The sequence below is a fragment of the Carlito syrichta genome, unplaced genomic scaffold (assembly GCF_000164805.1).
Source record: "Carlito syrichta isolate Samal-C Ts95f unplaced genomic scaffold, Tarsius_syrichta-2.0.1 Scaffold306897, whole genome shotgun sequence".
In the NCBI taxonomy this organism is placed as follows: domain Eukaryota; kingdom Metazoa; phylum Chordata; class Mammalia; order Primates; family Tarsiidae; genus Carlito; species Carlito syrichta.
The window spans coordinates 179996-204025 of NW_007250993.1; the positions used below are offsets into that span (position 1 = coordinate 179996).

General features: G+C 37.8%; 1 protein-coding gene across 1 annotated transcript in view; it reads right to left on the bottom strand.

Annotated features, from left to right (window-relative positions):
* Positions 1-24030, bottom strand: part of LOC103265880 (iron-sulfur protein NUBPL) — a gene marked incomplete at its 3' end in the record, with an annotated part of 222823 nt that overhangs the window by 158066 nt on the left and 40727 nt on the right. The window contains exon 4 of the mRNA XM_008063525.2: positions 7937-8027. Within this exon, the coding sequence (XP_008061716.1) occupies positions 7937-8027 (91 nt within the window). The remainder of the gene's footprint in view (positions 1-7936; positions 8028-24030) is intronic.

Consider the following 24030-nt stretch of genomic DNA (forward strand, 5'->3'; position numbering starts at 1 on the left):
AAAAAAAAAAAAAAAATGGTACATATACACAATGGAATATTATGCAGCCATAAAGAAGGACAAACATATGAACTTTGCGGCAACTTGGATGGATTTAGAGTCAATCATACTCAGTAATCTATCACAGAAACAAAAAACAGAGTACCAAATGTTCTCACTCATAAGCGGACCTTGGACAATTATCATAATACTATATGAAAGAGATTGGCAGTAGTTGGAAACGGTCACAGGAGGGGAGGTGAGAGTGGTAGGTGGGGGAAACTACTAAGGGAGGGAGGGGCACACCCCATCAACAAGGGTACCTGCATAATCGACATTTGTTTACCTAACCCTGAATTGTACCCCACATCTTTATTTGTTTGTTTGTTTGTTTGTTTGAGTTGGAGTCTCACTCTGTCGCCTAGACTGGAGTGCAGTGGCCGGAGGCTCCCGGCCACCGCAGCCTTGACCTGCTGGGCTCTGGCAATCCTTCTGCCTCAGCTTTCCAAGTAGCTGGACTACAGGCGCACGCTACCACACCTGGCTAATTTTTTGATTTATTGTAGAAATGAGGTCTCGCCAAGTTGCCCAGGCAGGTCTCGAACCCACGGGCTCAGGCAATCCACTCACCTCAGCCTCCCAAAGGTGGGATTACAGGCTGAGTCACCGAGCCCGGCTCCCCACATCTTTATAATAAAAAAAAAAAAAATGCAGAGTTTGTTTTTAAAAAACAACCATTCTTATTTCAAGCCAGTGCTAGTTAAGTTGCAAGTAACAAAATTTAAAAAGACACTTTACTTATATATGTGTGTGTGTGTATACGCATCTGTGTCTGTGTGTATATGTAGTCATTTTCAGCCACAGAATTTGTGATAAATATTTACAAGAAAAAAAATCCATAAATGTACCCCCAAAGACTATGGTGCATATTAATATATGCAAACAGAGCCATCTAAACTCAGCACCTCCCCATTATTAAAACTGGTATCTTAATTTTTAGATGCTATCCTTGCCCAAATCTGCTAGTAAATATACATATTCATGCTATCGTGAGGCTTCTGGGTTAAATGTACAAAACACACTATCATATTGTAGAATCATCTGTGTGACATAAAAAACTGGTTTATCAATGACCAAATGATCATTAGTTAAAACTTCGCTCTTATATTAGAGTCCTAAATCTCATAATACTACTGTATTTAAAACTGACCAGCATTACATGTCCCCATAAGCCCTATCCATTAAAAAATCAAGTTTTCAAACTTTGAAATTATCCAATTTTATATTTTAAAAATAAAAAATTGTCAAATTGAAATAACGAAATGAATAAAAACATATACAATCCATTTTATTTTCTTATATATGTCTTATTGAAAACAACTTTAAAACTGGATTTCTAAATATTATTCAAATATCTTTCCCTTAAGAAATAAAATTTTGATATGTATTTGCTTAACTGGGGGATCATTCTATATTTTCTTAAGAATTCAGAATATAAAAAGTTGGCAAGAATCACGTATCTTCTTGGTTCACTGCCACTGTGTAGCATCAGTCAATACGGGCAGGATTCACTGAAATCGCTGTCTGTATTATAGAAAAGCTCAGTTTCTCACTCCATCCCCATGCATCAAAAGCCTAACAACATGCTCCACTCCAGACACTCTTAGTTTCTCTTGTCTCTTATTCCACTGGTTACCACTGTGGCAACCAGTCCTACATGAGCTCTGAGCAACTGAACAGTGAGGGCTACCTAACAGCACTTCACTTCAGGTCCATACAGTGTGTGTTTCCCAACTCCCATGCGAAAGTTTCCTATGTTGACATTAAAGTATGGGACATCACCAGATGTCATAGGACCATGCCAGGCACGCATACATCCAGTTGGCTCTCCATATCCATAGGTATGGATTCAATCAACTACAGATGTAAAACATTTTTTTAATGGATGACTGCATCTGTACTGACATGTACAGACTTTTTTCCTTGTCATTATTACCTAAACCAATACAGTATTACAACTATTTACATAGTATTAGGTATTATAAGTAATCTAGAAATTATTTAAAGTATATGGAAAGATGTGCAAAGGTTATATACAAATACTATGCCATTTTACATAAGATATAAGCATCCATGGATTCTGATATCCAAGGAGGGTCCTGAAACCAATCCTCAGCATACACGAAGGGACAACTACACACAACTCAGAAATTCCAGCAAGTTAATATCTCCAGAGGTGAGACTTTGGTAAATGGGAGACGGACATCATTAGATAAGCCTTCCCTGTCTCTCTCCCAATAGACTGTCCTATCTGTGGGCCATGGAGATTATATAGTCCCACACAGTCAAGCAATCTGTGACATTTAGCAACAGCCAGTTTGAGAACACATTTTTATATTGGCTCTTCCTCCTTTCTTTCTTCACTCCAGTCTGCACTCTCTAATAATTAGTAGTGCACAGGGCTCTGCTTTCTGGGGAAGCCAGCTTAAAATACTCTACCATCTCAAAAAAAAGTTTGTGGTTTGTATACTGCAAGGAAGATTCCCAAAGCCAATTAAACTGCAAGTTGCTATTTCTACTTCCCTTTCCTTAATTGAAAGACCTCAGAGACAGCAGAATAAAATCAAAACCTTACCTCTTCCTCACTCACTACCTCTCCTAACCTATTACAAATACCAACCTCCAAAATAAGTAATCTCAAATGAGGTCTCTATATTAGTGTTCATGTACTATTTTATCTTGGCAATGAGGATGGTCTAAGGAAAGAACGATAGGTGTACACTGACCTATTTCCTTCTCTAGCCCCAGAGCTGGGATCCTAAACACTGCCACCTCCATTATGGCTCAAATTAGGCCACAAAGGACTCTACCTCTTATAAGTAAGAGACCAACACTGAATATTTCAAAACTAAAAGACAAGACTGGCACTGTTCTATCATGCTGTAACAATCTGATAAATCGCTTTAGTCCATATAACATAATTCCCAAAAATCAAATTACTAACCATATAGATTTTCTTCCCTTTTTAAGAATGAGGAAAAAAGCAGTAGAAGATAGCCACTTGGATCTATCACAAAGATTAACTATTAAGATAATGTCTTAAAACTGCCTTTATTACTAAGGAAAAAGTAAGCTTGCAAATTAAGTTATCTAATATAACAAAGCAGAAAGTTAACTATGCAGCTAACATACATGAAATTTAGCAGGGATGACCATGTTATCCATGTATTCAACTAAGTCTATATACTATATACCAAGCATGAGAAAAACAAACCAAGCAGAAAAGCATCTGCTCTATAGACATTGTATTGTCTATTAGGGAGGATAAAAAATTAAACAGATAATAACACAAAAATTCCATCCTTCCAATTATAAGAAGACCAAGAAGTCAGAAAGGGCTTATGGAAGAATAACCATTAAAATTGAGACCTGATTAGTAGAAATTATCTTCAGGGTAGAGGACAGTGGAGGTAAAAGGAATTCTAAACAGAATAAAGTATGTGAAGATCCTGAGACAGCACAGAGGTTAGCATGTTAGACAAAAAGATCACATGTTAGCATGTGTCTAGTTTTCAGTGGGTAACATGGCAAGCTTGTTGGAATGAAGGCTATAGGAGGAAGAAGCAGCGGGAACCAGATCATAAAGGACTCTGTAATATTGGTCATGTTACAAAGTAATACCAGTAACCATGACATTAACAATTTTGAATTCCATCACTTTCTTAAGATGAAAAGGAATAACAGAATTTTAGGCTACAATTCATAACAATTGGCAGGCTAGTGATGTTTCTAAACTAAAAATTAGAGAAAGCTAATAACCTAACACACCCAATTAAACATCACTATTCTACTTTCTCCCAGTTCTTTTTTTTTTAAAGCGGGATTTATTGAGAGGACAGAAAAGCTTCCACAGTGGGAGGGGACCCAAAGGGTTGCCCTCTCCCCAGTTCTTAATAACTACCCTAAAGTATAAGATTGAGTGATGGCAGTAAGACAGCTGACTAAAAGCACCTGAAACTCCTCCTCCTCACAAAAACAGCCAGAGCAATGAATGAAGAACTACATTTGGAAACACAACCCCAGCCTCCAACCAGGATCAGCTGGGAATCAAGAGAAACTTTTCCCTATAATGAGGGGGTAAGCAAGAGGATCCCAGCACCCCCATCAACACCCTGGGTACCTTGCAAACCTTATCATTGTGGTCCCCTGCAGTTCTCACAGGCACTAAAACCAGCTGAGGGAGCCACTTGCAATCCACAGAGCTGTGATCCCCCAGAGAAGGCACCAACACTGTGCCCCCACTCCTGCGGACTGCAAGGCTACTTACTGTGCTAGTCATCTTAGAACTGGAACTAAAGCTGGAGTATGTCTTGCTCTGGGTATAAGTAGCCATGGCTACCCTCAATCCCTGAGGCTAAGATACTGCAGAACCACACCAGCCCGGTGGTCTGACACCCCCAAGACGAGCTGCAAGCAGCTGTTACACCCTTTAGTATCTCCATCCAGCAAATAGGAATGTGATCTTGCATGTCAACAACTTCAACACCACTCGTAAATCTCTTCCCAGGAATGAAACAATACAGTGACCAGATATAACCACAGTTCACGCTCATTCTTTGGACACTTAAATTACCTTTAAAAAATTACAGTCTCTTTATAGTTTTTACCAGAAATGGGTGATACTTTTTATAAAAGGTCACTTGCCATTTGATTTTCCACAGTTTCTCCGAAAAACCCACATACACACTCAATCCTAAACTTGAAAAAAGCTTAATACCTTAAGACAGATATAGCAGAAAATTCTGACATGAGTACAGAATTACTATCCCATAATGGAAAAGACAAGTGGTCCCTACTCAAAAAAGTTTCACATTTAGTCAGTAATAAACACTGTGTCTATCTTCAATAAAATACTTGAAATATCCATTTTAGTAACCTCTCTCCACAGGTCTTAAACATTTCCTACTTTATTAGCTCAGTACGTTTAAAGACATAGTAAAACTAAGCAGTAATAAACTCATGAGCATTCTGAAAGTGATTTTTCATCACAAAACTATGAAAGAAAGAAGATATTTCTACTAATAAGAATAATTTGGAAAGCTTAGTGAAAACCCTCAACCTGGTCACAAAAATGAATATTACATTGGTGAAATGTAGCAACATGTCTCTGTGTGCAACTACCACTGAATATTTGTCATCTCAATTGAAAATCTCCAAGTCAATAATTTCTAGGACTATAAGTTTGCTATACTACGATATGAAATTTGAATATTAAGTTATTTGGAAAGTTAAAATGTACAAAAATTACTGGCATTTGTTCTTTTAAAAAAAAGTGGGGGGTTATATTCATGATTAGGTGCTAGTTTCTCCAACAACACATAGATTTTACTCTAAATTCTATTAGGTCCCCAAAGTAACTGGTCATCTTCAGTCATTACAATGTCAACTTGTTGATGTTTCTGTATAATACCCTTTCTACAAACTAGATAGACTTCCCATTACCACAACTTTTCATGATAACATAGAAAATTCACTATTGACATTTTAATCTTAATAGAAACATTCTCAGCCTAAGAAACCAATAGCTATTATCAATTTAAATTCTTCAACTATTGAATTTACTTATTCAAAATCAAACAGAAAATTTATCTTTGTAATGAAGGCTAAAATGTCATAATTACAAAAAGCGAGGTTTTTCTACAATTCTCCCAGAAAAAAAGATAGAGACAGAGAGAAAAAAAAAAAGTATGATCTGCCAACCGTAACGTGTTATTTTTAAATGAGCAAATTGTCAAAAATTACATCATCATATACATCTGCTTAAATAATGAAGAGAAAGGAATTCTGAAGTCCCTATTGCTCCTAAGGTTGTCCAACTTAGTCTAAGAATTGAGAAGTCCCTATTAAGCTGGGATTCAGTTCGCTGTTCTATTTCCCCAAAAATTTATCATTTAAAGTACACAATACAAGCTTTTCTAGTCACTGAGTCTTTTCATATTTTATCTTATTACATTTATAAATATACTTACAAAAATTAAGACTTTTTTTTTTTTCTTCCAAATCAACACCAATTTAAGGATACTGACCAAATTGCCAGTGTTGGGTTTAACAACTGAAAGAGTCTCAGGTCAGTTTCTTTCTTTCTTTTTTTGTTTTAGAGTCATGGGGTACATGTGAGGATTTGCTACATAAGTATATTGTGTGAAGGTGAGGTTTGGGTTTCCAGGGAGCCCTCTCCCCAACAGATGTGGACGCAGTACCCAGTGGGTGGTTGTGTACCCATTATCCTCCCTGCATCCCTCCTTTAGCAGTGCCCAGAGTATACTGTTCCCGCCGTTGTGCCCATGTGCCCAAAGTTTAAATTCTTCATTTTTTTGGTCATAACATTTCCTTGTTCTCAAAGCTTTCTATTTGACAGTGTTATTAAAAACACAATTTACAGAAGCAATACATATTAAAGATTTATTTAGAAAAATTGCTTTTTCTAGTAAAGAGACTGGAGAGAGAAGTCAATGTATTGGGATTTTTTAAAAACACTTTAAGACAAATCTGACAAAAATCTGGTTAGAGAAAATTATTTTCATTTCTTCTACCACAAATACATTTTCTATTCAAAATTCCTAAAATCCACACATTTAATGTAAAGAAACCATGATGATGACCTAAGGTTTTTTTATCACTATGTGGCAGAAACTGTGCTAAATGCATAACATTTATGTTAATTATCACAGTAAATATAATTCTATGTTATACATGGAGGTCCAAAAAGCAAAAAAATTAAACATTTTACTCAAAGCTACACAATCAGTGACAGAGCTGAGATTCTATGATACTCTTGCTTCCTCCCACATCCCAAAGCTGTGCACTTTAGATGTACTGGCATGTTTACATGGTCCCAGACTGAATGCACACTGGTGTGTATGAGTGCACCCTGCAATGGGATGGCATCCTGTCCAGGGCTGGCTCCTCCCTTGCCCTTGAGATACAAAGAGAGGCTCCAGCTACCCACAACCATGAACTAGAATAAGTGGATTAGAAAATGAATGAATGGATGCAAATAGCTGTCAAATTAAAATTCAGAAACTATACCATAATATACAAATGCATGATAACAAATAATGCAGTACAAAAACACTTAGTGAGCCACATATTGGTTATTGTTTGTTTTTGAACAGTGTGGTGGTGAAAGGTGCTCCTTACAATTTTCACTTTGCAAATACCTATCTCTTGATTTAACCCACCATCACTACAACAGCTGTCACTCACTGGTTCACTAAAAACTGTGTAAATAATTATCTTACTTACTTGCTTTTTTAAATCTGTCCTACATATATAGCTCACGTTTATTTATTTCAATGTTAAATACTGTAAGTGTTTTGAGTCCTTTTTTTTTCTTTTTTTTTTTTTTAGTGAGGTCTCACTGTCATGCAGGATGAAGTGCAGTGGCACAATCCCAGCTCACTGCAGCCTCGACCAGATTCTGAGCTCAGGCAATCCTTGTGCCTCAGCCTCCAGAGTAGCTGAGACTACAGGCATACGCCACCCCGGATGGCTAATTTTTTTATTCTTTTTTTTTTAAGAGATTAGGTCTCGCTGTGTTGCCTAGGCTGACCTCAAACTCTTAGGCCCAAGCACTTCTCCCACATCAGCCTCCCAAAGTGCTGGGATTACAGACATGAGCCACCCGCACCCAGCCATTTTCAGTCTTTACTTACTGTTAATAGTATGGTGATGTTTTTGTGACCAAAAATATGCCACAGTAACTTAACTCTTGTTTAAATTATTTAGCCTGTTTCACTTGAAGTCACAGTTTCCAAGAATTTACTGACTTAAGTGAGGATTTACTGTACTATATTGTGGATAAAGTATACATTGTATCTGGCACAATGCCTGATACCCAGTAAGTACCAAATAAATGTGCAACTATAAGCATAATATTTATGTCTTCTTCACTTACTCTGTGATAATTCTGGATTTCCTTTGAGATTCATCATCTTTGGAATTGAAGGGCCATACACATCCACATCCAACAAGCCAATGGCCTTTGACTAGAAAAAAAAACCAAAACAAAACAAACAGAATTTACCATTAAATGATTCCCACTCTTCATCAAAGATAACGATTATAGCAACAGTAATCTGATTATAGAAAGAAAATTTGCAAAATTTTTCAAAATCCGAATCTAAACTTTCAAAACAACAGTAAGTAAAAGAGCATAAAGTGCTTAAGGTGAATATTTTTATTGATTTATTAATACCATCTAGATAACTGACTAGAGAAATCCATTCCATATGCTTTACATATTGTAGTTCATGTCTCCCATATAGTCTCAAGTAGGCTAAGGCCTTTTTTATCTGAACACAATTTTGAGAACAAATTACATACGAATATTGTTTAAATGATGGTTTGAATGGCAAATATAACCCCAGAAAGATAGAGCATTAATTTTTAGAAGGACTGCCTAACACACCAAAGAAAACAAAAGAAAAAAGATCACAGAAACAAGGCCATAATAAAACAAGTAAGAAATTCTGATGTAGATCTGGCATTAATGAAAGTGCTAACAAGAATACTGACAGACATAAGAGACAATCTCTTACATGCAAGCCATAATTAAACATCTAAGGTCTTCTAGAGAATTCATAAACAACTAAAACTGAATTCTTTGATGACACATCTAGCTGCCAAACGACAATATTCTGCCTGGTCTCTTTAATAGCTACCAGCTAATCAGCAGTTTAGCCAAGGAAAGGAAAACAAAATTCACTATTCCAAATTGTCTCTTTTTTTTCCTTCTCCTCCCTTCTTTCTCCTTTGACAGATGAAATTAACGTTATTGGTTTTTCTCATCTACAAGTAAACAGAATGCTAACGCTGTGTCTCAAAGTTATGTTTTACCAAGACTTACAACTCTCCTCCTGCTCTCTTCATATCTTGGCAGGATAAAATACTTAAACCTCTCAACAACAACAAAAATTTTAGCTGAAACAATCCCTCATCTTATATATTACCTACCTGTTTCCAGACACAAAATTATTTTTTAAACCTTGCTGTCCCTATGAATATACAAAATACGGTAAATCCAATATTTATGTTCCTGACTTTATACTAACTAAAAAAATCATTTATTATCTCTGTGTGACTCAGTGACCTCAGAGAGAAAAAACGGGATTGATATCTGCCTCTACTAAAATCTCAGCTTACTGTACAATAAACGGGAAAACAGCAAGGATACTTTACAGAATGATAGAATATAAAATTTAAATGTAATGTATTTAGGTATTAGCTTTAGTAAGCTAGAAACACTCAAGAGAAATTTGACCCACTTAATTCTTTTTTAAACCACAAACAAAAGAATTTAGTTAAATTAAAACAGAATGAAATTTACAATGGATAACAAGATTTTCAAATGATGGAGCCCAAAACCTTTAGAAATGTGACTAATTCTTACTATTGTGATCTAAAAATCTGCTAATGCTGTGATTATTACCCTAGAATTTTACCTCTTTTCTGTATTTTTTTCTGTGACACCTATAAGAACTAAAAATTACCACAAAATAATAATAAATACCAATAAAAACAAAAGATATTTTAAGATTCTTTTTCTTACCCTCTTATTTATATCAATGTAGGTTTTACAATAACTTGAAGGGGTTAGGTCTCAAGTTTCAAACTAATCTTCTAACAATACCTGTCAAGTAAAATAACAGCTCTTTAAGTTTTTGTTTTCATGAAGCAAAAACATATTAAGTGTTCTAATATAAAATTGCTAGAGTCAATTTTATCATCATTAGATCTTCACGTTTCCTCCAAAATATTAGGAAAAATTTATCTATCATCTATCCTACCTTCTAGAAGAAAATCAAGCCTGCCTAGAGATGAACCATTGACACCATGGTCCAAGAAAAACCAACGATCTGCCCTAACATTTGCTGTAGTAAGAGCAGATTTTACATATAAATAGATGGATTTTATATATACCAAGTAGATTTTATATATACCAATATATATTATCCCATAAAAATAAAGGAGAAGAAGATTACAAGATTTTAGAGTTCCTCTGTTTCCTAGAGAATGGAGCCAACAATAACAGAGAATCTTCTATTTAATAGGTTTTCTGGCCGGGCTCGGTGGCTCAGTCTGTAATCCCAGCACTTTGGGAGGACGAGGTGAGTGAATTGCCTGCGCCCGCGGGTTCAAGACCCGCCCAGGCAACTTGGCGAGACCTCATCTCTACAATAAATCAAAAAATTAGCCGGGCATGGTAGCGTGCGCCTGTAGTTCCAGCTACTTGGAAGGCTGAGGCAGAAGGATCGCCAGAGCCCAGCAGGTCAAGGCTGCAGTGGCCGGGAGCGGCCACTGCACTCCAGTCTGGGCGACAGAGTGAGACTCCGACTCAAAAAAAAAAAAATAGATTTTCTGCATACTCTCTCTAGGAGTAGACCAACGAACATAAACGTAGTCTCAATGTTTGCACATATCAAAAAGAAAGAGAGAAGGAAAGTATAAAGATCAGGAAGAAAAGAGAAGAAAGAGAAACAAAGAGGGGACAAAAGGGAAGAAGGAAAGGATGGAGAGAAATTAATCAGCAATGCTATTAATATATTAAGACCCTGGATAAACTAGGCCTCTAAAACCTGCTTTACAAATCACAATCTCTAAAATCATAGCATCCTAAATCACCCAGACACCAAGATTTTCCGTGATCTCCTCACTGCCTAAATTCTTCCTGGGTGCTACACAATCAGCAAAGTATTTTATTTACATTTCTCACTTAGTCCTCAAAGCAACACTGCAAGGTAATATTATCCCTCTTCACAAATGAGAAGGCTGGAAACTAACACCCAAATGATTTTTTTAAGTACTCTTTCCTAGAATGAAGTGGAATGGGAAATCAAACACAAAAATACTACCTCATAAACCTCCACCAGAACATATAGAGTACACTTTTTCTTAAAGGGGCAAACAGTAAATATTTTAGGCCTTGAGGATCATATGATCCCTGTGGTAACTACTCAACACTACCACTGTACCATCAAAGCAGTCTTAAACAGTTTATAATTGAATTAACAAGACTGTATTCCAATAAAACTTTACAAAACAGGCAGGATTTAGCCCATGGGTCACAGTTTGTCAACATTCAACTTAGAGAATAAACTTTTTCGTGACCAAGCTATTCAATTATCCACAAATATAATTTTGGTAGAGCCAAGAACAGGCAGAACTTAGTCATCTCTTAGTGTCAGAGGATCTATCTCTGTAAAGGTTTACTCTCATCCTTAATAGGTTAATTTTCAAAAATAAAAAAAAAGTGTACACTTTTCAGACTATTTGACTGGAACTAAGTTAGCATGTCTTGCTTAGATTTTCTATATATCACCGTCCATTAACAGAAACACCAAAGCCTACATTAATTAAAGTACATTATACTTAGAATTGGCACAGCTACTGGACCAGTATAATTACCACTGCTATAAAAATAAGCTTAAACAGACTTTCAAGTCTAGAATTAAATAATGTTCAAAAGTGCCAAGTAAACTTCATTTGTTTTTTATAATTTATTCCATTATTTTTAAACAGTCTCCTACTTTAAGTGTATAAATAGTCCTTCAATTTAAACTTCAAAACAGGACAATTTTATGTTGTTAGGAAAATAAATGAGCAAGGTAGAAGGCTTTAAATAAATATATGCAGCTGGGTGTCTAACCAGCTAAGTTATACAAATCTTTTCCAACTCACTCCTCCTATAATAATTATACTTAGTCAAGAAAGCTTCAATTAAAATTTTCTTTAATTTCAGCAAGGCTCAAAAGAATAATCACCAGAAAAAGTTTTACCAATTATACAACAGATAAAAGAAAATTATTATTAACAAAAATAACTGTAAACTTATTATTTACAGTTGAGACTTTTATGACACCATAAACTTAATATAATATGTTGGTATCTAACAATATACTATTTTTCTAACTCTCCTGCAGTAGTCAAAACCTAGCAGATGACATAAAGCATGACAGATCAAACCCCAAGATAACATTTAGATGTTTGGATTTGTTTCTTTATAATTTATAACACCCTATGAAAGCTGTAAAAGGTGGCAGAATTATTCAGTGATTACAATGTTTCATTACTACTGCATGAAAGCTGCAATTTGAAAGCCTACAAGTCCTATTTTTGTGCATTAGATTTCAAAAGCATCAACGACAGTTTTGATACCGCTTTGTTCTTCCAATAGAATGTATACTAAATACGATTGTAAAACTTCATGACATGTTCCTTTTATCCATGTTGTCTACTAATAGAACCCATCAAAACAACATCTTAGAATGCTCCCACCAATTACTTTTCAGTGAACATTCCTTTAAGACATACCTAAAGGTTGTACTTTCCATAAAAGTACCCTGTTAGAATTTCCATGATTCTCTGCACATTATATTCCATTTAATCTTGGACTGGCAATTGGTATTTATTCAATTTAGAGTTGATTCAAGTCTCTTCTTTCTTCTTTTTTATGTTTCTATCTAAAGTCAAGCCACTATTTATAAGAATTTCAATCTCTTAGTAGCGAAAAAGGTATGTTTCCTAATTCCGTTAGCTAGGATTAAACAAGAATCTGATTGTCAGAAGAACTAATGATTGAACAAAGTGATAAGAGAACAATCTCATACTGTTTATCAAAGGACCGTCTAAATCTTCAAGTGCAATCAGGAAAGAAAGAAGAACAAGGGCAGCATAAAGGAAAAAGTTACCCGGCTAGCTGGTGCAAACCAGAGAGAGCTCATGAAAAGTAAAGAAGAATCCTAAATGATAAACTAATTGGTCACAAAAGAGTTGAAAAGTAGAAATGGAAGAGAAATGGTAGATTTCAAATTAAGGACTCTATTTTAGAGCAGGAAGAAATCTAAGAGGTCATCTTAGTCTTCCGTTCACCTTTTAGTGGTCATGAAACTGAAGCACAGAGATAATATCACACCTGGGCACAGGATTCCAAGTTTCTCTTCAATGTACCATAAAGCCTAAACACTAACAATCGCCAGCCACTCACCATTATCTCTCTTATCTCATCTCCTCCTCTCTCCCCTTCCCCTCCACTCAACACATTGACCCTTGTAGTTTCTTAAACACACAAGGTATGCCCCAGCCTTGGAGTTCTATTCCTTCATCCAGAAGTTCTATTCTCGCAAGTAACCACCTGGTCTCTGCCTCACTTCCTTTAAGTCTTGATTCAAACATAACCATATAGTAAGGCCTTAACTGGCCATCCTATTTAAAATTGCAACCCCCTCACCACAACACTACATATTTCCTGTTCCCCCTCCTGTTTTTTCTTTCTTCTTAGAATCTACATTAGTATTCAGTATACTATATGCAGTTGTCCCTAGGTATCTGCAGAGCATTGGTTTCAAACCCCACCTCCCAGCCCCCTCCAATATCAAAATCCTTAAATGCTCAAGACCCTTATATAAAATGATGTCATATTTGCATATAACCTATACATATCCTCCTGTACACTTTAAATCATCTCTAGCTTACTCATAATACCAAATACAATAAAAGCTATGTATATGGTTGTTATGCTGTATTTTCTGTATTATTTTTTATTGTTGTGCTGCTAGTTTTTAATTGGGCTTTTTTTCCTGAATATTTTGTATTTACAATTGGTTGAATCCACAGATGTGAAGCCAGCAGATATGGAGAACCTGCCAGCTGTATTTGTTTACTATGTCTCCCCCATTAGAATACAAATCCCATGAGGGTAAGGATTTTTGTATGCTTTATTTACTACTATATGCCCGGAACCTAGAAGAGTATGTAGTTGTGGAGATTCCCTTTTCCATACCAGAAATTCTGATTCATTAGGTCTGGGCTGCAGTCTAGGGTATTAAGATGGCCACAGTGTGGAAAACAGAAATACAGATCATACAAGAAAGAGAGAAATTTGCTGTAAGGGCCTAAGCCTTGGACCAGCAAGATCATGATAACAATACAATAATCAATAGTAATATTAAAGAGATTCGCTTTTAAACAATTTTTTTAAAAAGTAGTGAATATTCTGCCTAATGGGTAATAGTCAATAAATATTGCCTGGGATATATATAAATTACTTATTGTTTATCTGAAATTCAAATTTATCATGTGATAGGATTTGGGGCAATGTCTCCAAAGAGAATGGGGGCAGAACCCAGGTGTCTCCCATAAAATCACAGAATACTGAGAATGTATCCAGTCTAGTTCCTGCTATCCCCCAAAAATTCTCATACTCTCTTGTTGGGCATAGTGGATCATGATTGTAATCCTAGCACTTTGGAAATTCAAGGCAAAATGATTGCCTGAGGCCGGGAGTTTGAGACAAGCCTGGGCAACATGGTGAGACCTCATCTTCACAATCAATGTTGCACATGTCTATAGTCCCAGCTACTAGGGAGGCTAAGGTGGAAGAGTTATCTAAGCCCAGGAAGTTGAGGCTGCAATACCCATGACCGTGCTACTACACTCCAGTTTGGACAACAGAGTGAGTCTCCAACTAAAAAAAAAAACAAGTGGGTGTCCTGTTTCTATTTGCTAAATTGGCAACCCTACCCCAGCATTTCTTCTGGACTGGACAGCAGAATAATTCAGGTTGAAACAAAATAATTCAAGTTGAAACAAAAGTCAGATGAGATTGTTTCTCTGCTAAAAACTCTTCATTGCCACTCCTCCTCCTCACATTTTATTCGTATAAAAGCCAGAGTCTTTACATTCACCTCACTTAATCTAGCCAGTTCCCCACCCACCTCCAGCCTCCCAACCCTATTAATTTTCATCACCTATTACTCCACTCCACAACTTCCTCCAGAAGCCACACTGATCTTATGAGTCTTTCTTGAACAGTAAGCTAAGCATGCTGCCACCTATTGGCCATTGCCCTTGCTGCTCCTTCCCTGATAAACCTTCCTCATATAGTCACATCTCTTAAATGGTGAGGCAGAGCAGCAACTCCCTATTTTTAGAGGCCAACAGACCTCAAGCATGGATGGAAATAATGGAAAATCCCAAAGTTCTTTTGAGGAAGATTCCGGGGACCTAGCTAGTCCCAAAACTAAATAAGTAACTTGTTTAAAAGGAAGGTACTAGTAGCCTAAAACACTAGCCAAGGAAGTTAAAAGTTCCAGAAATGTTTGCTTTCCCTATAGAAACTAAAGAAAATATCTTAACATATATCCCTGAGCTGTCTCTCAGAGGCTTGTATTCCCAGTGAGGATCCCCACAGTCTGGATCCATAAATGTCAGAGAAGGGGAAAATAAAGACTCACCTATAACTAAAGTCCTTTATTCTAAGTTTCTTCCTGAGGGGCTTGGAGAAAGTCATTCCTCCTAGCCAGTTAACAGTATTCTGTTGATCCCAAATTGTAAGCAACTGCAAGTCAGAAAATCTTTGATTGTAGCTATGACCTGTAAGTCCCTGCTTCAAGATATCCCACCCTTTTAAGCTTAAACCAATAAGTAATCTGCCACCATGTACTGATTCATAATTTTTGCCTAGAGCATCTGCTTTCCTGAAATTTACCCTGCCTTTAAAAATCTTTGCCAGACTATGAGAAAATGACTGATGGTACTGGGAAACTATGGGGGGAGGGGGATGGGATTAACAGTAGCAAATATCTGTCGGGGGATGGGAAAACACTTTTTATTTACAGGGTGCCTGAATGAAACGTCATTGTACACCTAACCCTTAACTGTACCCCACAAAACCATAATAAAAAATACTGATTAATGAAAAAAAAAAAAAAAAAAATCTTTGCCAGCAAGCCACTGGGGAGGTCAGACTTGAGCATTTAACTGCCTGGTTCTCCTTGCTTGGTGTCTTGCAATAATAACCTTTCTTTCCATGGCTGCAAACCTTGATGTGGATATCTGGCTTTACTGCCCAAGTGAGTAGATCCCAGTTCAATCTTATAATAATGGAGACTACCCCATTTTAAATTGCAAACCCACTTTACCCTCAAGCACTTGCCCAAACCTTTATCCCAGTCTACTTTTTTTACCTTCTTACATACTTTTTTCTGAATCTGCTTGCTACAAAACACCTTCTTGGGAACAAAATGCTGGGAGAGACTGTCTAAGTTGGGGATCGTGAGCAAGTGGTCAGGCTTGGTGCAACAGCTGGTGGCTGTAGCTTATAGTATATTATCTATATACTGTAAACTTCATAAGGTCAAGGATATCCCCAAGTACCATCAGTAAGAATTAAATAAATATGTGCTGAATGACTAGATAAATAAGTGAGCTAATGAATGAATTAACAAATCTTCCTTTGATCCTCTGCAGAATATCAGGAATTGGTTACTACATGATCCCTAAGTCCCTTTTAAGCTTTAACATTCTATGATTTCAAGAAATTCTCTCACTTAATACTTCCATACTAACATATTAAGTTATAGGACTCAAAATTAAATAGAATTATTATATAATAAAATGTAAAAATATATATTTTTTAAACTCTGGTGTTAAAGAAGGGGTCATAAATCTCCTTGTAGCCTAATGCTAACCACCATTTTTTCCCAAGAATATCTAATATCATCTTCATTTTTCTACTGCTCTCAACTCCAAAAAATTAGGACTTTACAGAAGATCTAAGGTAAAGAATGGCAATGGTGGGGAGTGGGGGAAGATGGCAGTCAGACTATGTGAGTCCCGGTATCAGAGAGTGAGTGTATGGAAAATTTTGTGTGCGTGCTGGTGAGCAAGTGGGTGTGTGAGTGACTGGCTGAGTGAGGGCTAGGGAGCTAGCGGCCAGGGCTCTCCTGGTACAGCGGCTGGTGCTGCAGCTGCTGGACTTGGACACTAACGATTCCCGGAACTCAGAAGCCGAGTACCATTTTCTTTTCTTTTTCTTTTTTTAAATCAACAAACCCTTCCTAGGAAGAAAATGCTGGGAGAGACTGTCTAAGTTGGGGATCGTGAGCAAGTGGCCAGGCAACCTGGTGCAACAGCTGGTGGCTGTAGCGTCTCTGTTTCATCCGTGGCTCTTGCCAGATCGCAGAAGCCCAGCACCATTTTTTTTAAATGGACAAAATTTTTCCTGTGAAAAAGCGGTGGGGAGAAACTATCGTCCCAGGCTCTCCCTCACCACTGCAGCAGGAGAGACTGCCGGCTCCAGGTTTTGTGTGACCACTTCAGGGCCTGGCAGAGCACTGACAGTAGAGGCTGTGGAGGGAGCCCAGAGGCAAAGTCCCACAGAAGAGGACCAGAGAGGCACCCCACCACCATTTTGAAGGCGGGGCAGGAAAGTGCTCTGACTCGCTCACCATAGAGCACCAGACCCAATCTCTGTGACTGGTGGATCAGTTACTCAGGGATTGATTGTGACCCAGAGAGAATATGCTGAAAGCACAAACTTCAGAGGGACCTGATGAGTGCTGAGTTCCAGGCGTCCCACCCCCTACCCTGATCCAGCTGCGGGACAGAAGGTGTGACCAGAAAAGGATGAGAAAGAACTCCAAAGAGATCAGTGGTGAGTCCAGGGCTGATCCAAAATCCCCTCCTCCCCAGCAATCCTCTGGACATCAGACCCACATAGCTGGGCCACAACTGAGAGGGACAAACCCAGGCGGAGCCTGAACATCAAGCAATAGGAGAACTGCATTCCAGGATAGGTCTGGCTGGGGCACTCCCTGCGAGTACATATCTGGGGAAGAGACAATCCAGCACCTTCCCACCGGAGGAGAGCTCCCTGACCATATGAGAGTAGGAGGGGAGGACTGCAGCTCAATCCACCTCCACTGCACCCCTCTTTCTCTGCTCCAGACACAGAGAGTGAAAGAGGTGGCTCTGCAGGAGAGATCTGATTAGAGGAACAATTAAAGAGCCTGTCACAAGAGGACAGGATTTGTTTGTTCGTTTTTTTAATTTTCAATTTTTTTTTTCAATTTTTTAAAATTTTTTGACTGTGTTAGTTCACCTAGTTTTAAAATATTTTTCCTTTGTGCATGAATATGTATTTGAGGGTTTGATCTGCATCCTGCCAAAATTTTTTTCTTTTTCTGTTTCTTTCGTCTTTTATATGTCATTTTCTGTTATGTGTGTATGAGAATGATTGCATGTTCATCTTTCAATTTTGTTGCTGTTGTTGGTTTGTTTTTGCTCTCTTGTTCTTCAAAGTTTTTTTATTTTCATTTCTTATAGTTTAAGGTGTATGTCAATATATGTGTGAGAGTTCATCCAGAATTCCTTCTTATTTTTTCTCCCCTTCAGTCTTCCTGTTTTTCTTCTCTATTTACTTTTTGCTAGGCGTGTGTGTGTGTGTGTGTGTGTGTGTGTAGTTTTCTTGGTTTTATGTTGTTGTTGTTGTTTGTTTTGTTTTACTTTGTAGTTATTCCAGTTTGCTTTGGGGTGTGTGTGTATGTCGGTATGCATGTGTGTGTGTGTGTGTGTGTGTTTTCAATTGTTTTTTGCATTGGTTTCTGCTTTGCATCATCATATAGAGTGGTGGTAGGGAGTGGGTCTCAGGAAATACATAACACTATATGTTGGGAGCCGGCCACGGAGGCCCACTGAGCATTAGGGATCAGGGAGGGCCGTGGACCTCGAGACCACTAGGACGTGTTCAGGAGCCTTAGACCCCATTTTCCTCTCCCTTTTGCCATGCAGCACAAACAACCTAAAGGAACTCTGCTGGCCTAAGCTGAAGGCTCTATGACTGTGACAGGCATGGCTCACTCTAGAAACCCATTGTTCCTGTTTCCCGTAAACTGCAGTTTCAGCTTAGGTATTAGATATAATTCAAACTCAGGTCACATTTGGGAGCCTTTTACACGGTACAAGCCTCTTTATAAGATTTTAAAGTATATTTGTAGAATTAGTATATACTTATGGAGAGCTGTTTTCAGCTTTTCAATGGTATAGATGATTATCAAGAGTGGCCCAGCACAGAGTTTGGGCTGGGCCACATTCCTGAGAGCCCAGCACGTACTTTGGACTGGGCTGCATTCTTTTAGGCCGGCTTTAGCTACAATTAGTGTAAGGTCTTTTTTCTACCTGTTATAGAAATTGAATTTATTTTATTCATATAAGGTATTGTAGAATAGGTCATGCTACGAATCATGTGAGTTCAAACATAATCAATCATAATATTTTTAGGTCTAATAAGAGTATAGTTAACTTTAGAATTTTCATTGTCTCCTCTTTCTACTATCGAAGTTTTGGCCTTAGTACATTTACAGTTTACATCTAGGTTTTAGAAGCTTTGCTGCTGCTAATCAGCTTTATATATATTAGAATTAAGAATTGGAAAGCTTTCATAGAAATTAGGATAGATATATAGGACTTTGGAATAGCCATTTTGTTAAGAGACTGTAGTCTATTGTTCCAAAAGGTGGCCCACCGTGGACCTTGGACTGGGCCACATCCTGTAGGGCCCAGTGTGATCTTTGGACTAGGCCACATTCTTTAGAAAATTGGCTTAAGCTATAATTAAGAGCTTCCGTAGCATTGTGTAAGTAGTAAAGTTTAAGACAGTCATCATGGATTTTGTGTGAGCTCTAGAAGTCATTGATTATCAGAGCATCATTAGGCTAGTAAGGATTGTTACACTGCTTTTGAAGAACATTAACTAGCAAAGGGTACAATAAGACAATCTTGGGGTTTGTTCCTCCTCACACCTAAGCATCTAGTGGGTGGGGGATGCCCCCCGCCCTGCACCTGGCTTTGTGTTCACGTAAAAGACTTGTGAGACTGCCTGTGTAAAATTTGGGGATAAATACCTGCTGTAACTTTCAATAAATGGCTTTTGCTCATTTCACTGAACAGTTGTCCACTTTCTTTCTTTCTCTTTCTTCCTCTTTATATCTATCCTTCCATCTTTCTTTTAATATCTATCCCTACAGATTCGCCGATGCCACCACATGTTCCAAGGGACTCCCCAAAACTTGCAGGGGCTGGCCACCCGGAACTATAAGTGAACACTGTAACTTACAAGTAGTCTCTGAATCCTAGTGCCCCATCCCCTACTTTATTTTAAATTCAAAACTACAAGAGTTAGCAAAGCTTTCCATCCACCGTCCTATTTCAAAAAAAACAAATCCAGAGCCCAGATCAGGGAAGAATAGAGGACTAAGCAAATATCAGACAGGAAAGCCTCTCTCACTGACATTGAATACAGAACTAAAGAGAAAAACAAGAGATCTGTCACACATGAGGAAAAAACAAAGGAAGACCACAGGCAATTTTAAGTATACCAAAGACAAAACTCCTAAAATATCAGACCTTGGTGCCCAAACAATGGAAGTCACCAACAACTGGCCCCAAAATACAACAGGGATTAGGGAATGGATGGAAAGAGTGAATAAGACTCAAGAAAGAAAAGATGCAACACTGAAAGAACTTGTAACAGAGATTTTGGCAATAAAAAATTTCATCTAGGAAATAAATAACAAGATGACAAGCATGGAAAGCAGAATTAATCTAGCTGAAGAATCTCAGAACTCGAAGACCAAAACATAGAATTAACCCGACCTGTAGAAAACATAGAAAGAAGACTCAGAAAGAAAGAAAAAAGCCTACAAGAGATGTGCAATTATATCAAGAGGTAAAACCTATGCCTGACTGTTATCCCAGAAGAAGAAAGGGATATGGAGAATAACTTGGAGTAAGTATTCCAGAAGGTAATAAGAAAAAACTTCCACTATCACACCAGAGATGTGACCAGCCAAGCACAAGCAATACAGAGAATTCCCACAAATATCAAATGAGAAGACCAACCCCTAGACACATTGTAATTTGCCTACACAAAGTAGGCACAAAAGAAAAAATCCTAAAGGCAGCAAGAGAGAAAGGTCAGACTACCTACCAGGGAAAATCAATCAGAATACCAGCAGACCTATTGGCAGAGACACTACAAGCAAGAAGGGACTGGAGCCCTACTATATTCAAAGTCCCCAAAGATAAACACTTTCAACCAAGAATTTCCTATCCAGCCAAGCCTGGCTTCATCAGTGATAGAGAATTAAAATCCTTCCCAGACATCAAGTCCCTAAGAGATTATGCAGCTTCCAGACCAGCTCTACAAGAATCACTTTAGAAGGTTATTAAGCACAGAAGAAAGAAAAAAAAAAAAAAAGAATGGCCACACACTTCCCAAGAGAACAGTAGAGCACAGAATCAACAGAGAATACAGTGCAACAAGAAACTTGAAAACACACACATATATCAACCCCAAAGCCAAAAGAAAAAAACTTTATAAGAACCTTATGGCAGGGACAAACAATCACATTTCAGTAATCAGCCTGAATGTAAATGGACTAAACCCACCGCTGTAAAGAAACAGAATGGCAAACTGGATAAGAAACCATGACCCAATTATTTGCTGCATCCAGGAGATTCATCGCACTATAAGGGACGCATACAGACTCAAAACAAGTTTCCAGGCAAATGGATCACTAAAGACGGCAGGAGTTAGGATGTTAATATCAGACAAAACAACTTTTAAGCTAACAAAAATTTTAAAAGATGCAAAAGGACTCTACATAATGATAAAAGGTTCAATCCATTAAAAAGAAATATCCATCCTAAACATATATGCACCCACACAGGAGCACCAGAATTTATAAAACAACTACTAAGTAAACTATAAAAAAGATATAGACTCTAACACAATTATAGCAGGGGATTTGAATACCCCACTAACAGCCCTAGATAGATCATCGAGGCAAAAAATCAGCAAGGAGATCCAGAACCTAATCTTGACACTCGACCAAATGGACTTAATAGATACCAATAGATTATTCCACCTAACAACCACACAATATATATTCTACCCATCACCACATGGAACGTAATCCAAGATTGATCACATCTTTGGCCATAAATCAAGCATAAACAAATTCCATAAGGTTGAAATCTTGCCATGCACATTCTGAAACCACAGTGGAATAAAAATAAATATCAACACCAACAACATTTCCCCAAAACCCACAAAGACATGGACACTACACAGTATGAGGCTGAACAACATTTGCAAGACCAAAAATGTAATTAAATACATCAACAGATGTAAAAACAAGAACCACATGATTATATCATTAGATGCAGAAAAAGCTTTAGATAAAATCCAGCATCCCTTCTTGATGAAAACCCTCAAACACCTAGGTATATAAGGAACATACCTCAAAACAGTAAGTGCCGTCTATGATAAACCCACAACTAACATATTGCTAAATGAACAGAAAATGAAAACATTTCCCCTGAAAACTGGAACAAGACAAACTGCCCACTCTCACCCCTCTTGTTCAAAATTATGTTGGAAGTCCTAGCTACAGCAATTAGACAAGAGAAGGAAATCAGGGGTATTCAAATAGGAGAAGAGGAAATCATGTTATCCCTCTTTGCTGATGATATGATCCTATGCCTTAAAAATCCAAGAGAGCCAGGCTCGATGGCTCAGCCTGTAATCCCGCGCTTTGGGAGGCTAAGGATAGTGAACTGCCTGAGCCCGTGGATTCGAGACCCTCCTGGGCAACTTGGCGAGACCTCATCTCTACAGTAAATTTAAAAAATTAGCCGGGCATGGTAGCACGCACCTGTAGTTCCAGCTACTTGGAAGGCTGAGGTGGAAGGGTTGCCAGAACCCAGCAGGTTGAGGCTGCAGTGCGTAATATGTTACGACAGAGTGAGACTCCAACTCAAAAAAAAAAAAATGCATGAGACTCTGTCAAAAACCTGCTTGCACTGATAGAGGACTTTGGCAAAGTCTCAGGGTACAAAATAAATGTGCAAAAGACAGTTGTGTTCCTATACATCAACCATAAGTATTCAAAAACCCAAATAAAAAACACAATTCCATGCACAAGAGCCACCATAAAAATGAAATACCTTGGCATCTTCCTAACCAGAGAAGTGAAAGAACTTTACAATGAGAACTACAAAACACTGCTCAAAGAAATCCAAGAAGACACAAACAAATGGAAAAATATTCCATGCTCATGGATAGGAAGAATCCACATTGTTAAAATGTATATCCTACCAAAGGCAATCTGCAGATTCAACACAATACTCATTAAAGTAACAACATCATTCTTCTCAGCCCTGGAAAAGACAATACAGAAATTCATTTGGAAACATAAATGACCACGAACAATCAAAACAATCCTTAGCAAAAGAAACAAAGCAGGAGGTATCACACATCCAGACTTCACACTTTACTATAAGGTTACAGTGATCAAAACAGCCAGGTATTGGTACAAGAACAAGCACATAGACCAGTGGAACAAGATAGAGATTCTGGAAGCAAAGCCTCAATTTCTCAACCAACTCATCTTTGACAAACCCTCCAACAACAACCACTGGGGAGAGGAGAGTAAATGGTGCTAGGAAAACTGGCTGCTCACATGCAGAGATTGAAACAGGACCCCTACCTATCACCATACACAAAAATTAACTCTAAATAGATCAAAGGCCTAAATGTAAAACCTCAAACTATAAGAATCTTAGAAAACGCAGGAGACACCATTACGGAAATTGGAACTGGCAACCAATTCCTGATCAGAACTCTAAATGCCCATACCTTAAGAAATAAGATAGACAAGTAGGACACCTCATCAAACTAACGACAGCTTCTGTAAAGCAAAAGAAACCATCAGGAGAGCAAGGAGACAGCCCACAGAATGGGAAAAATATTTGCCGACTGCATATCTGACAATAGCCTAACATCTAGGATCTACAAGGAATTCAAATGTGCCAAAAGGAAAAAAACAACCAGCCCCATTAAAAAGTGGGCAAAAGAAATGAATAGACGATTCTCAAAAGAAGATATATGAGCAGCCAACAGACACATGAAAAAGTGCTCAGCCTCACTCATCATCAGAGAAATGCAAATCAAAACTACATTGAAATACCACCTAACACCAGTAAGAATGGCCATTATTAATAAAACAAACAACAGGTGTTGGCAAGGATGCAGAGAAAAAGGAATGCTTCTACACTGCTGGTGGGAATGCAAACTAGTGCAACCTCTTGGAAGACAGTGTGGTGATTTCTGAAAGAACTAGAAATTGACCTTCCATATGACCCAGCAAT